The following is a 14581-nucleotide window of genomic DNA, read 5'->3' as shown; positions in this document are numbered from 1 at the left end:
GGGATGATGTGAATGGAAGAGCAAGAACAGGAAATGGTTCCAAGAAGAGAATATGACAAATTAAAGTCTTGAAGAAATTGATATGGTTGCATGGTACAAGCTGAAACAAATAAGAAGGAGACTAGAGATGAAAACAGTTTGGAGCTTACGGGGGTGGCCTGTGACAGGAAAGAGGCTCTTCCCCAAGATGGCAGGAGTAGGGTTAGAGGGAAGGAAGAGAAGGGAGATTCATTGCCATATAGAAATCGAAGGTTTCGATAATTGGTATCACATATGGGTTGAGAAAGAGGGATGTCATTAAAAAGCAGGCCATTGAGCTTTTGAGTCAGTCATTCACTCACAAAGATTTTTCTGGCACCACGCTAGGCTCTGAGAATAGATAGTCACATGAACAGGACATGTGGAATGTGAGCTAGTGTTATGAGTGAAGACCCCTCCAGAATGTTGCCATGCAGGCAAAATCAGGGCAGTGACCTCCAAACTTCATCACATGCTCTGACAGCTAAGATATAGCTAATATCCCCAATATGTGGATTTTAATTTATAAATTATGCATGTGTACTACTGCACGAATACATTATTTATATTATCAAATATTTAAGAATAAAAATTATATGAGTGATATCAAAAATATGTATAAATGGAAGTTCTAGTATTTTCTCCTGTTTCCCTTGGTTTTTGACCCCATATTTTGGAGACCACTACTCTTAGAGTGTTGAACAAGATGGGTTCAATCCCTGTGGCTTTTAGAGGAATGCTACTTTAATAATTTTCATTTTTATTTTTTGTATAGGCTGGTCTGTGGTTTACAGGAGATGAATATATAAAAATTCCAGAAAATCCTCTTGAACCTCTGCCGTTCAATAGGCAGGAGCATCTTATAGAGGTAATTGCTGAGATCCTTTACAAAATTCACTACTATAACACTGGTAATTTCTGTCTTTTCTTCCACTCATGTAATTTGTTTTGGATTCCATCACCCCCGCCCCCAGATCCTTTGTTGTATCCCTAGAATGTAGACTTTAATGTTCATAAGGCAGCACAGAAAAATTTGGAGGGAGGAGGGAGGGACCAAAATCTTAAACAGAGTCCCATTGTTAACTCTCTGTATGATCTTGAACAATTTTCATAATCCCTTGGGTCTCACTTTTCTCATCTGTCAAAGTAAGCTGTTACTTGACATATTTGCCCTGAGTGTCCTTCCAATTCTAAAAGCTTAGGATAAGAACTGTTATTTTACCAACACAGCAATCCCCCCTTGGGTATGATACATCCCAAGACCCCAGTCGTATACCTAAATTGTGAATAGTACCAAACCCTATATATACTGCTTTTATAAGTTAAACTTATAAATTAGGCACAGTGAGAGACGAGCAGTAATAGTTAATATTAAAATAAAACAACTGTAAAAATAATTCTGCAATGAAAGTCATGTGACTATGGTCTCTCTCTCTCTCTCCCTTTCTCTCTCTCTCAAAAAAAAATTTTTGTGCTGTACTCACACTCTTCCTGTGATGATGTAAGATGACAAAATGCCCATGTGATGAGATGAATTGAGATGAATGACATAGGTGTTGTGAGGTAGTGTTAGGCCACTAGTGACCCTCCGATGATTTGTGAAGAGGAGGATCATCTGCTTCCGGACTGAGGTGGACCACAGTGGACCGTGGGTAACTGAAACCACAGAAAGCAAAACCACAGATAATGGGGACTACTGTATATGTTTTTGTTTATTCCTCTTTGACTTTCATTGACTTGTACAACATACCAAGGGTTGCATAAGTATTGCCCATGACCCACTGGATTATTATTATCAATATTATTATCACCAATAATGATATTACTAACCTCTATCCCTGAGCCCACAAAAGAAAGCAGGACCTTAATATTGTAAAGTACTCTGGCTTCAGTGAAGTGTTTAAAACATAAAAATATACCTAACACAACCAAATTCAACAGGATATGAGAAAAGTTGAATAGGGATTTAGACAGCTCAGCAAACTAGGTGTATCAACGGTCCAATTTCCAGCCAGCCATTAGTTTAAAACTGCAATAGGAGATTGTACGTGACTCCAGTTACGGCCTTAAAGTGAACAGTTTCCTTCAATTGGATGCATAGTTTCCGAGCACCTCTCCCGAGCTAGCAGGAGAGCAGGTAAGAGAAAGAGGTCAAGGCGTCACCAGAGTCCAAGACCTAAGACTGGCAGGTGCAGGAGCAGCTTTTTGTCTTCATTGTGGTGGGAGTTTTCAATGTGAAACTGGAAGATGGAGACCAACCCTGTAAAGCCATCAGGAGGCCAAAATCTGCCAGCAGTAAACAGGTTCTTCTGTGAAGAAATGGGCAGTCTGAATATGATGTCAAGTCAAAGCACTTTCCCTTCCAGTCACAAGTTTTAGAAATGTTGACTGAGGGTAGAGCCCTTTAGTTGCTCACCCAGCAGCTAATGCCAGCAGACTGTGCCCTGAGATGGCGCCCTGAGGACTGCAAGGCAGTGAAGCAGGAAAGGGGCCTTTGGGTGCCAAGGGAGGGAGTGGCTGCCACCTATTGGTGCCCAGACTGCTGGAGAATGGCTTGGAGGAACAGAACAAAGTTGGCGGTAGAGCCAGGACCATGAAGCCTGAGAAAGCAGTGGGGCAAAGGATGGGATGGCTGGTGTGTGTGTGGGAGTGTGTGTGTGCATCAGTCTGATGTCCGGAGGATGGAAAGGAGTGGCACTTTCCACCCCTCATGACTCAGACACTGGATGCTCAGGATTACATAAGCCTCAGTGCTCTTTTTTTTTTTTTTTTTAGTCTCAGTGCTCTTAAACTGGGATTAAAAGCACAGATTCCAATGCTTGTATGCTTCAAAGTCTTGATGAAGTTACCTAACCCCTCTGTGTCTTAGTTTACTTTTATCCGTCTCCAGCAGGGTTGTTGTGCAGAGTGAGTGATTGGCACAGAGTAAGCCCTGGGTACGTGTTAGCCAAGCAGAAACCAGCCACGCTAACTGTACTTGGTTGAAGAATGGTTCATGGGTACCATGCTAAAGAAAGGGGTGCAAAGAAAAAAGATAAAACAACAAACCAGGATCCCCGGGTGGCGCAGCGGTTTGGCACCTGCCTTTGTCCCAGGGCGCGATCCTGGAGACCCGGGATCGAATCCCACGTCGGGCTCCGGGTACATGGAGCCTGCTTCTCCCTCTGCCTGTGTCTCTGCCTCTCTCTCTCTGTGTGACTATCATAAATAAATAAAAATTAAAACAACAACAACAACAAACCAACTTTACCCCTTTGGCTGTAATTAGAATAGGAAAGACCAAATGGGGGTGGAGATGGAATGCCCCATGAAGAGGGAATTCTGAGGGTCAGGAGCCCTGAGCTCTGTCCCCAGGTCTGTCACACTGTAGGATGCTGATCAGGTCACTTCCCTCTGAGGGACTCTTTACCCTCTTAAGGAGAAGCCCTGGACTACAGGCTCAGGTCCCACCCAGAGCCCCTGCTTTGTCATTTGTGCTCTCTCTGACCCAGGGCCCACCTCTGAGCCACACTGGCAGGGGCTCCTGGACATAAGCCATTAGCACAGACCAGGGGCTTGGATGACCCCAGAGTCCCAGGCACTGGATGAAAGGCCCCGTTGCCTCCAAGAAAGGAACTCTGAGACATGTCTGTGTCACAATCACAGTGATGTCCCCTGACAGTAACGGCATACTTCATTATGACTGACCGGGTTCCACAGGTCATGTCCTGGCATCCCACACACTCAATACCAAGAGCAACTACTCCAGTATTTAAAAATCCTTAGCGATTGCCATATAAATTGACAAGGCAATTTGATTTTGCCATATTCAAATTCACAAGTGTTGTCTTAATCTCTCCACAGCTTCCTTTCCTGTGAAATCCTTCTATTACTTTGGACTGGTAATATTTGTTGAAGCCAGGTTTCAAACACTAGTTGTTTGTTAACAGATCCTAAGTGCCTATTTCTGCCTCAGGCCTCCCTTGCAAACCTCCTTCATGCAATTGCCCATTTGACATCTCCACTTGAATATTCTAGTAGATATTTCAAACTCTGTGTCCAAAGCTAGCTACCTGGACTCCCATCCCCTCCACCCCACCCCTCCGATCTTCACTCAGAGCCCTGTCCCTCTTAGTCACTGGCAACTCGGACCTTCCAGTTGCCAACGTCCTACTACACATCCCCAAATCTTCTTTTTCAAAGCCCACATTCGATTCCTCAGGAAATCCTGGTGGTTCTATCCTCAAAATATACTGAGGACCAAACTGCTTCTTCTAGCCCCATGGCCATCACTGGAACAAGCCACAGGCGTCCTCCCCTGGAAGACTGCAACAGCCACATGATGGGTCTCCCTGCGTCTCCTTGTCTTGGTTCAGATCGTAGCAGCCTCCACTCATATCCTCCCATGGCTCTGCATTTTACTCAGAGGAAAAGCCCAAATCCTTAAATAGCTAACCTGGCCTTGACCCTGTTCCTCCCTCCCCTCATCGCCTGCTGTGCCCTGGCGCACTCTGCTGCAGCTACCCTGGCCTTCTTACGGAGCAACCCTGTGAGGCATGCCCCTGCCTTAGGTCATTGACTTAGCAATTCCCTCTGCTTGTAAGGCTCCCACCCCGGATATACTCCCTGTCTAACACCCTCCAATCTTCAAATTTTACCTTCTCAGCTGTGCAATCTGCCCCACTCTTCACTCCTAACCTCTTTTCATGACCTGCCTTTTGCATGTGTTTCCATAATCACTACCTAGTTTACCTAACTTATTTTATGTATTCTTCATTGTCTGTCTTCCCCTTCTAGAAGACAGAGATTGAGAGCAGGCATCTTTATCTCTTTCTTAGTGAATGTATTCTCAGAGCTAGGTATGGACTATACCTAGCTCATCATATTTGTTCAATAAGTCCTTGCCAATACCCATTCATTAGCTCACAGTTTCTGTGAATCAGAAGTCCAGACATGGCTTAGATGAGTCCTCTGCTTGGGGGTCTCAGAAGGCTGATATCAAGGCATCAGCTGCAATTGTAATCTCATCCAAGGCCAATTCCAAGATTGGTTCTGAGACTGCCTTTCAAGATGGATTATTGGCAGGATTCAGATCCATGTAGTTGTAGGATTGAGAATTTCAGCCATAAGAGGCTGCCTGTTGTTCCCTGCCACATGGCCCTCTCCACAACTGGACAGTTTGAGTCTCCATGGCCAGAAGAAAAGCATCTCTCTGGCTTTAAATCTCTCCCTTAAGGCCTCACCTGATTAGGTCAGGCCCAACAGTAGACTTCATTTTGATTAGATCAAAATCATCTGATTAAGGACCTTAATTACATCTGCAAAAATCTCTTTATCTTTGTTATATAAGGTGACTTACTAAATGGGAATGATTTTCTTTTTTTTTTTTAAAGATTTTATTTATTTATTTGCGAGAGAGAGAGAGGGAGCACAAGCAGGGAGAGCAGCAGAGGGAGAGGGAGAAGCAGGCTTCCTGCTGAGCAGGGAGCCCAAGGTGAGGCTTGATCCTAGGACCCTGGGATCATGACCTGAACCAAAGGCAGATGCTTAACCAACTGAGCCACCCAGATGCTCTGGGAATGATTTCCCATCACAGCCACAAGCCCTATGCACACACAAGGAGAGGAGATGATACAAGATATATATGCCAGAGAGTGGGAACCTTTGAAAGTTTCTTAGAATTCTACCTACTATGATATTTTAAATGATCTTAGGAATACAGGGAGCCTTACCTTTTATGAATGTCCTATCCATTGACTTAAAATCAAGGCCATGTAATTACAGAAAGAGCCCAAATATCAGCTTATTTCATTTTGCACATCTTTTTTTCAAGATAGGATATTCAGTTGCTTTGTTAATGAAAATAATGATGCATTGCATCTGCAGAGCATTTATAAGGGCAATTCAGTGGAAATCCTAGCAGACTTCAACAATTCCTGTGGAAGAACTGGAAGATAGGCCCTCAGGGACCCTTTGGTGGTTATCTGTTAGTGTCAGTCCCCCTTCTACTCCTAATCCTGCTGGAAATCCCTGAAGTAACTGAGAGGCAAGAGGGGATGAAGAAAACAGAGTCCTGAAGGAACCCACCAGCTGGATCATGAAAAAAATCAAAGGATGCCTTACCGTTAGAGTGTTTTTAAGCATCTCAGGATAACTCTGCCTGGCTTATAACAGACCTGCAACTCAGTTAACCTTGAAATAAGTGACTAAATGAATGAACTTCCAGATTCCATTGACCTCTAAGACTCCTTCCTGCTTTGTAACATAACAGATTTTATGCAGTTTCCTATCAACGTGAGTTTTATTTAAATTTTTATTGGATTTGTCAAGTATCAGAAACTTATTCTCCCAACCATCTAATTAAATTTGTTCATAGTTGTAAGAACTGTAGGTAATGGAGAATAGCCTAGGCACTTGGTATCTATGGATCTAGGCATTTGGGCACTTGTACCTCAATGTGTAGGCCAGGACCGGTAGTGTTAGAAGCATCTAAGAGCTTACTATATGTGCAGAACATTATATCACTCCAGAACCATCTACTTAATAAAAATCTAAATTTTAGAAGAAGATTCTCCAGGTCATTAAATGTACATGTTTGAGAAGAGCTCATAAGGAAGCCAGTGTCCTCTTCAAGCAGTGCCACGTAGGTGCTTTACTGCTTAGGTGTGACCTGTGAGTCCCAGGGTTTGAGCTGCTTTGCCACAGGGGATATTGGGTTGCCACACACCAACTTTTCTTACCGCCAGATGCACAGCACACTACATTATAGAGCTGACTTCCAGCTCAGTCATTTAGAGTGAGAGAGAAATTACCAAAAAACACTGGTATTCAGTGGTTAGCACACTCCTCCAGAGCGAATCCACGGTGGAAAAAGTCACGTTATTACCAACAGGTTGAGTATGGAGTTCAGAGCACTGTTGGCCAGTTGAAAGATTTTTTTTTTTTTTTTTTTTTTTTTTACGATTGTATTTATGTATTTGAAAAAGAGAGAGAGAGCGCAGCACAAGCAGGGGGAGAAGCAGACTCTGGGCTGAGCAGGGAGTCAGACCCAGGGCTCAATCCCAGGACCCTGGGATCATGACCTGAGCTGAAGGCATATGTTTAACCAACTCAGCCACCCAGGCACCTTGGTTGAAAGATTTTAATGGCTAAAGTCCCAGGGGCTCTCCATACAGGAACAGAGTGGAAGCTTTATATTTAGGAGTCAAGACTCAATTTGTCAGAGTGGTGATTAGGATAGACAGATAGGTTCTTGCTCTGTAGCTCCCTTTTCCTGCTTAAAATATAGTCCCCACCACCTTTATTAGCACATTCTTTCCTAAGTTTGTATCAACAAGTTTGTTGATACAAAGCATATAGCATATAATATAATTATATATGCTAGCATATAATTTCTTTAACATTAGAATTGTGAGCCTTACTTATTCTGTTTTTTAACTTAGCATACTCTTCAGTTAATACCATTCATTATGTATTACGTTTACTGATTCAATCCTCAGAAAGTGGTCTTTCCAAAGCTCTTGGAAGGATCCGTCATTGCCTGTCCATCCAGTGACTACTCATTTTAAGCCTTTTATCTTTGATTGAAATTCTTTTTGTGTGGCAGTTTTTCTTTAGGCTATTTGCTGACCATGAGAAGGATCCACCTCAACTTGACTACACACAGATGCTGCTCTATTTTGCTTGCCATCCAGATGCTATGGAAGGGGTCTACAGGGCCCTCAGTGTGGCCATAGGAACTCATGTCTTCCAACCAGTCGAAACTATTGCTATTATTGGAGAAAAGGTAATCATGTTCCAGAAATGGACTAGCATTGGGGTTTGGAGGGGGATGCCAGAGGATCCTAAACTTATAACAACAGAGGCTTGGTTTTTTCATCTTTGTATTTTTCTGGGTGCCTAACACAGCACTTTACACAAAGTAGGTCTTCATAAAGCTTTACTCAATTGGATTAAGAACTAGAGACTCACTATCCAAAAATATACCTTTGTAGTAAAATCAAAATTTGCTCAAAGTTTCTTGATGGAATCCAGGTTTGTTCTGTAAAAGACAGCCTTTAGTTTACGTAAAGTGCTGATCCTTATAAATGAAAAAGAAGTGGGTATCAATCCACTCTGTCATACTATGTGGAAATTCTACGTGAAACAAGTTCAGGCCTCAAACATCCCACATATATGTTCACCTGATAGTATTTCAGGCCAAAACCCAGCCACCTGAAATCCACAGGTACCTTGTATCTCCTGCATCCAAGGACGAAGAAGCTTAATAGCTAATAAAACCTCACATTCTCCTTTAGATTTCTAACGGGTTGGCATTCCCTAGCTTTTTTGGTTGGAAAAGCCTCAGAACAGGGTGCTAACTAATGTACTTATTAGGTGCCAATTTTGACTTTTTAGTATTCCCTTGACCCTTTGGGGACAGAGTTGTGGTCCTTGTAATGAAACGCTTTTTCCCTGTCCATCTTTTATGGACACAGAAGAGAAAGAGATACTGCCTAGTAAAAACTCTCCAGATGTCCCAGCCACACTTATTTGCCTTTCATACATGCCTTTCAAAATACAGTATGCTGGGTTGCCTTAAAAAAAAAAAAAAAAAAGTTGGCGAAGTTTCTGTGACAGCTCTCACATCTGGGAAGAAATAAACTCTTAGATGCAACCCTGAATTTTGACCCTGAGCAAATGGACAAGAGTTGCCCTTCCCCTTCCACCATGGCCAGAGTGAGGCTGGACTGGTACCTAGGAAGCTGACCACTCAGGACTCTTTAGCCCGACGTGCTGTAGATGCTACTTCAACTTTTACACAGTGACAGAAAGTATAGCAAGGACTGTTGGTTTCACTCAAGAATTCTGTCTTCTTAGACAGCAGAAGGCCAGTTTCAGTTTTCCCAAGTAAATAAGGAGTTGGATGTGAACTGCCTTTACTGGGACTGCATTTCCCACTTCCCCAGGGATGTTCTTGTCTCCCCTTATAGGCTGGGCCTGCCTCAGGCAACCCTGGCATGGATTGTGGCCTGCCAGGAGGTCTCAGTCAAATGTCTGTCATGCAGGAGAGCTTCCCTGACCTCAGATGATGTCAGGCACCCCCTTCCATATGTTTCCAGAGCATTCTGTGCTTCTTACACAGTACTCTTCACACTAACTACTTCTTCAGGTCAGCTTCTTTTCTAGACTTTAAGCACCCTAGGGGCAGAGGGGCCATCTATCTTGTTCTGAACCTGCCACAACCCTGAACCCGAATTACTGATACAGAGTTCAGCAAAAATTTCATTGAGTGGATCAGTTAATTAATTAATTAATTTTGTAAATCATGCCCTCTGCATAGCCCTGTGATCTGCAAGGGACACAGAAGAAGCCAAATTTTCACCCCTCAAGGGACTCTAATTGCCCCCATCCATGCAAAAAAGAATGGGAGAAAAATGTCCCAAACATGGAAGAAACACAGTATAAAGGACAGATTAACACAAGGTCTTAATGATCAGAAGCAGTGTCTACACCTTCTTCTTTCCCACTTCCCTATCTTTGTTGTTGCTATTGCTCCCACTTGGAGTACCTTCATCTCATCCTGAAGGGTCCAAGGCCTTCCTGGTATCCCAGGCCTTTTTCGACTACCAGATGATTGACAAAGCTCCCCCTTGACACTCAAGAGCAACACTGAGCATTCTCAACGAGGGCCCCTTATATTCAGATCTTCCCTGAGAGGGCTGAGTACTACTGCATACATACATGCATTTATTCAACAAATATTTATCCAGCTTTTCTGTGTAGTGTAGTATCCCCTTGACCTGGGGATAAAATAAGTAACATATAGACTATGTGATATGGTAATAAATGCTACAGGAAAAGAAAAAGAATATAGGGAAAAATACAGGTGTTGAGGTGGGTTGCAATGCTGGGAAGATGAACAAGGTAATTGCAATCATGTGTAAAGACAGCAGTGGATGCCAAAGCCCTAATTCCAAAGACCAGCCATTGTAGTTGAAGAACAATGAGCTGAAGGAGAGTAAACAGAAAAAAACATGAGGGGGAGAGGGCCCTGAGGGCCACTGTAGGACCTTTGCTTTGACTCTGCCAAGATAGGAAATGAGAAGTTATCGGAACATGGCTATCCGACTTAAAATATATGGAGATCTCTCTGGCCACAGTGTCGAGAGCAGAGTGTAGGGGGAGAAAGGAGGGAAATAAGAAGAGCCAGTAAGTCAGGCAGCAGTCTGTCTGTTGAATCCTACCGCTAAGTTATTTCTACCTTGAATTGGGGACAACATGCTACCCATCTTTATGTTCCAGACAGTAGCTGCCACATAGAAAGTGCTCAACTAATGTTTGTAAACATGATGGGAAAGAAGGGAGGAGGAATGGAATCCTGTCTCCTCAATGTAAAAAGGAAGAGAGCAAACATTCCCAGCAGAAGCAATAGCCGATCCAGGAGACTGCAATGAGCTGGAAAGTCCAGGAAAAAAAGGAAGCATGTGCTAGAACTATTGTCCTAGCAGCAAACAGCTGCCTGGGTGAGTCACAGCCAGGCTAGTTAGCACAGGAAGACTCTGCATCCCCTCTGTCCCCACAGACAGAAGCTAGTGCCCCACCAGGGAAGCAAACCCCTGAAGTGCTTCTCTCCAGAGCTCCTCTAAAGTCCAAGGACACTGCACAGTAACTGCTCCTTAACCACTGCACCACAGAGACAACCAGCCGGAGGGGCAGAGGGCAGAGAGCATGCCTGTGAAGGACCACACACAGAGGCTTGTTCTGGCCCTGGGGGAACTTTCTGAGCTTGAGCTTTTGAGATGCAGGATCCTCCCACATCCCTCATTCTTACTCAGCCCCTGTTCTTGCCATCCTGCCTCCAATTATGCTACTGTTACTGTGCCCTTTCCTGCTGTGTTCTAGTTTCCTGGGCAACCTCATCCCAGGAAGCCAGAATGAGCCTGCTCAGAAATAACACCTCCAAAGGATCCACATTCACTCCCAAGACATTAAATCAGATCTCTGCTTTTGCTTTCCACATAAACAACTGGAAAGCTCCTCAATAGTTCATTCCTCCTTCACTCCATTTCTGTGACTCATGCTGTTATATTCAGTGTGGCACAGACCTGTTCAAATCCATGGCTGCTTGGGTAATTTAAAAGAAGCTCAAGAGCGAAGCATTCATGAGTATGCACTAGTCCTAGTGAAGCTTTAAGTAAGCTGTCATTTGGAAAAATAGTTCATTCTGGCTTAATGGTACGGGGTTATGGTGTAGGAATTCAGTAAATTGTGAGCTTGAGACTCCCCCATTTTGAAGAAGTTGTTAAAGCATCTTGGCAGAGCATTTGAGGTGCTGGGGTTCGAAACATATAAATTTACATTCCATCTTACTCTTTTGATACTTAGCCCACATTAGTCCCAAGGACTGACCTCTGAGATGTGGAACTGGAATGAGTGAGTGATAGAAATGCATGGCCAGGCACCATTCTGGGGACACATTTTTGGAGAGACTTTGAGCCTCTGAGAGTAACTGAATGGGACATCGTGTTTGCTAGCGCCACAGCCTGTCCTGCTGCTTAGATGATAATGTGACTCACACAGAGTTTTGATGCTGCTAGTAATTGCTCATTCAGGAGTACTGGCTTTTCTTCGAATTGGCATTGCTTGTTTTGTTCATACATCCACATTCAAAATTGTGCTCTTTCAGAGATGTCTAGTGAAGAGAGCCTCCTTCTTGCACTCTCCACAGTCTGGCCAGGAAGCTAATCTGGCTCCTTCGATTCCCATCTCACCTTCCCCTCTCTTCTTGCCCTCTCACTGAACCATTAAATCTACTCTGTCCCAACACTATGGAGAACAAAAAGAGCAAAAATAGCAAAAGTATGCTCTAACATTAATAAGGATTCCTCATTAAAATTTCGAATGTTTAAATCATTACCTTTTGGTAACAATTCATTTGACCCATGATGATTATATTGGGTCTCAGAAAAATTAATCCCTCTTTAATTATGGAAATACTGCAGAGAGACAGGGCTCTTTCTCTGTTTAATTTAGGTATCACTTATCACCTGCTTGTCTAATCTGACTAGTCATTTGCTCACCCGCAGGTTCTATCTTTATCATGTCCATGCAACATTTATGCTTCAGTCTGGGTAGGAATCCATTTATCCTACACCACTCAGCAAGATGTCTTACATCTTGATTGTGTACATTTCACTACACTAAATATTCTGTTGCCCTGGGAAATCATTGATAAGCAGCCAGTATAATGATCCCCAAGACTCCTAAGTGGACAGAGAAAGGCTAGTTTCACATTTTTGCAATGTAACATTTCAATTTTTTTTTCATTGTGTTTATTTTTATTTTTTTATTTTTTATTTTTTATAATAAATTTATTTTTTATTGGTGTTCAATTTGCCAACATACAGAATAACACCCAGTGCTCATCCCATCAAGTGCCCCCCTCAGTGCCCATCCCCCATTCACCCCACCCCCCGCCCTCCTCCCCTTCCACCACCCCTAGTTCGTTTCCCAGAGTTTGGAGTCTTTATGTTCTGTCTCCCTTTCTGATATTTCCCACACATTTCTTCTCCCTTCCCTTATATTCCCTTTCACTATTATTTATATTTAAAATAGAGAAAAGGTTGAACAGATGGGTGATAGAAGATAGATGATGATAGATAGATAGAGATATTTATACTTAATTCCAAAACCTTCACCTGGCAAAGCATTCTCTCTCTCTCTCTGTCTCTCTCTTACATTAGTTTAAATTCACAATTTACTGAAGGATATAGAAACACAGAGCTAGGGCAAATGAAACCTGTCTTCATTACACTGCTCATGACCCTTACAAATCTCCTAAAAGGATTGGCAACTATCAGAGGCTTAATTCGCTGCTGTATCATAAAACTTTTTATACATGGGACTTTTATAACTATTTGGAAAGAATGCGCATGATTAATTAACTTGCACCTAATACTTCTACTGAAGTGAATATTTATAGAACTGGAATGCTCCTTTTATTTAAAGCCTAAATTTAGCATTTTTCCTTTTTTGGGAAACAGAATCAGTATTCAGGTGTTTTCTGACATCTGGCCTATCAGAATTCTAAAAACACCCATTTTTCCAAGGCAAATAATCAAATATCGATTATTTTGTCATGAAACACACACACACATATACACATTTATCACAGGAAATACAACAAATACAAATCTGTAGAGTATTTGGAAAGTACAAAACTGAGTGAAAAAGACATCACCTGTTTCACTACCTACCGGTACCTACCGGGAGTAACCATTGTTAACTCTACTGTGTCTTTCTTTTTTTGACTAATAAGCATTTATAGATAAGAAAATGAGGATCCTAGTGTATTTATTATTTTGTGTTGTTTTCATTTTGCACTTGTTCCATGAGTGCTTCCTCATGTCACTAAGTATTCTTCTAAACTACGATTTTCATGGCAGTATAGTATTTCACCACAGAAATCTACTATAATTTATTCACCACTCCCCATTTTAGGAATTGCAGATCTTCTGTGTTTACTGTCAGTAACACTGAACAAACATCCATATACAAAAGTCTTCCTGCACACATATATTTCTTTACAGTCAACTCCTAGACCTGTAGTTACAGGGTCAGCAGGCAGGAATATTTTTTAAGCTTTTGATAAACAAGAAATTACACCAGAAATAATGTACTATTTCCCATACTCACAGGGCCAGTGGCTGACTTCATGGCTCTTGGCCACATTTCAAGGAGCAGCCATAACAATCCCACCTGACTTTCTGTGTTCAATTTGTTTTTTGTCTTGCCTTCTGAATGTTTAGTTGGGTTTAACCTCTAGTATGCAAATGTTTCTGAAGCTCTTGTAATCAATCAAGCTTGAGCAATTAACTTGCCATAAGCTCTCAACTACAGTCAATTTCCAAAGCAAATCCTTTTAAAAATTGACATCCATGTGTAGAAATCTGACACCAGTTACACGAATTCACTCCAGTGTCCACTTTATGGAGGAAAACACCTGGCAGCGTAGTAAGCCAAAGCATGTATGGAGGTAAGACATTAAGACACACCCCACACAAGGCATCTGTAACCTACAGGCAAAACTGGTCTAGAATCTTGGTGTGATCTCCAGTACAGCTAGCACATTCTCATCTATACTCTGGCTTGGTTGTGGGAGGCACCATGATTCCATTGCATGAAAAGTGTATGGCAACATTGGTGTGTTCTCAATGTCTCCACTACTGGAAAGACTTCAGCCTGACTTCATATTCTCTTCATTTAATCATGCAGTCCTCCTCCTTGACTGATGCAAGTCCAGTTGAGGAGTATCCTGAACTCGAGGGAAACTTTATGCATGAGGAAGGAGAATTAAAAGAAGACAGGGAGGAAAAGGAAGTAGAAATCCCTGAGAATGCAAACACTGAAAAGATATCCCTGGAAAGACTACTCAAAGTGTTCCAAGGAGGAAAAGAAGTACAGGATGCTAACAGATTCACCAGCCACCTACAGATAGAGAACACTTACTCAGAGGTTGGTTAAATTCTTTCATAAAAGGGACAGTCTGTACATAAGAAAAGTTACCTCAAGTTTAACATAGTTTCCTGGAAGTGCTCTCAAA

At 42.4% G+C, this 14581-nt stretch overlaps 1 protein-coding gene and 1 long non-coding RNA gene across 5 annotated transcripts in view; one reads left to right on the top strand and one right to left on the bottom strand.

The window, feature by feature from the left end:
- LOC119876207 overlaps window positions 1-1706 on the bottom strand; it is a 109164-nt gene extending 107458 nt beyond the window's left edge. For 3 of the 4 annotated variants that reach the window (XR_005358592.1, XR_005358593.1, XR_005358594.1), the window contains exon 1: window positions 1503-1706. This is a non-coding gene — a long non-coding RNA (uncharacterized LOC119876207). The remainder of the gene's footprint in view (window positions 1-1502) is intronic. The other variant, XR_005358591.1, reaches the window with a different exon arrangement.
- SPEF2 (sperm flagellar 2) overlaps window positions 1-14581 on the top strand; it is a 172102-nt gene that overhangs the window by 148198 nt on the left and 9323 nt on the right. Inside the window, exons 32-34 of the mRNA XM_038535345.1 lie at window positions 794-886; window positions 7604-7783; window positions 14254-14493. Of these exons, the coding sequence (XP_038391273.1) occupies window positions 794-886; window positions 7604-7783; window positions 14254-14493 (513 nt within the window). The remainder of the gene's footprint in view (window positions 1-793; window positions 887-7603; window positions 7784-14253; window positions 14494-14581) is intronic.

This window comes from Canis lupus, chromosome 4 (assembly GCF_011100685.1).
Source record: "Canis lupus familiaris isolate Mischka breed German Shepherd chromosome 4, alternate assembly UU_Cfam_GSD_1.0, whole genome shotgun sequence".
In the NCBI taxonomy this organism is placed as follows: Eukaryota; Metazoa; Chordata; class Mammalia; order Carnivora; family Canidae; genus Canis; species Canis lupus.
Note: the sequence above shows the minus strand (reverse complement) of the source record. Positions and strands in the feature narration are given on the sequence as shown.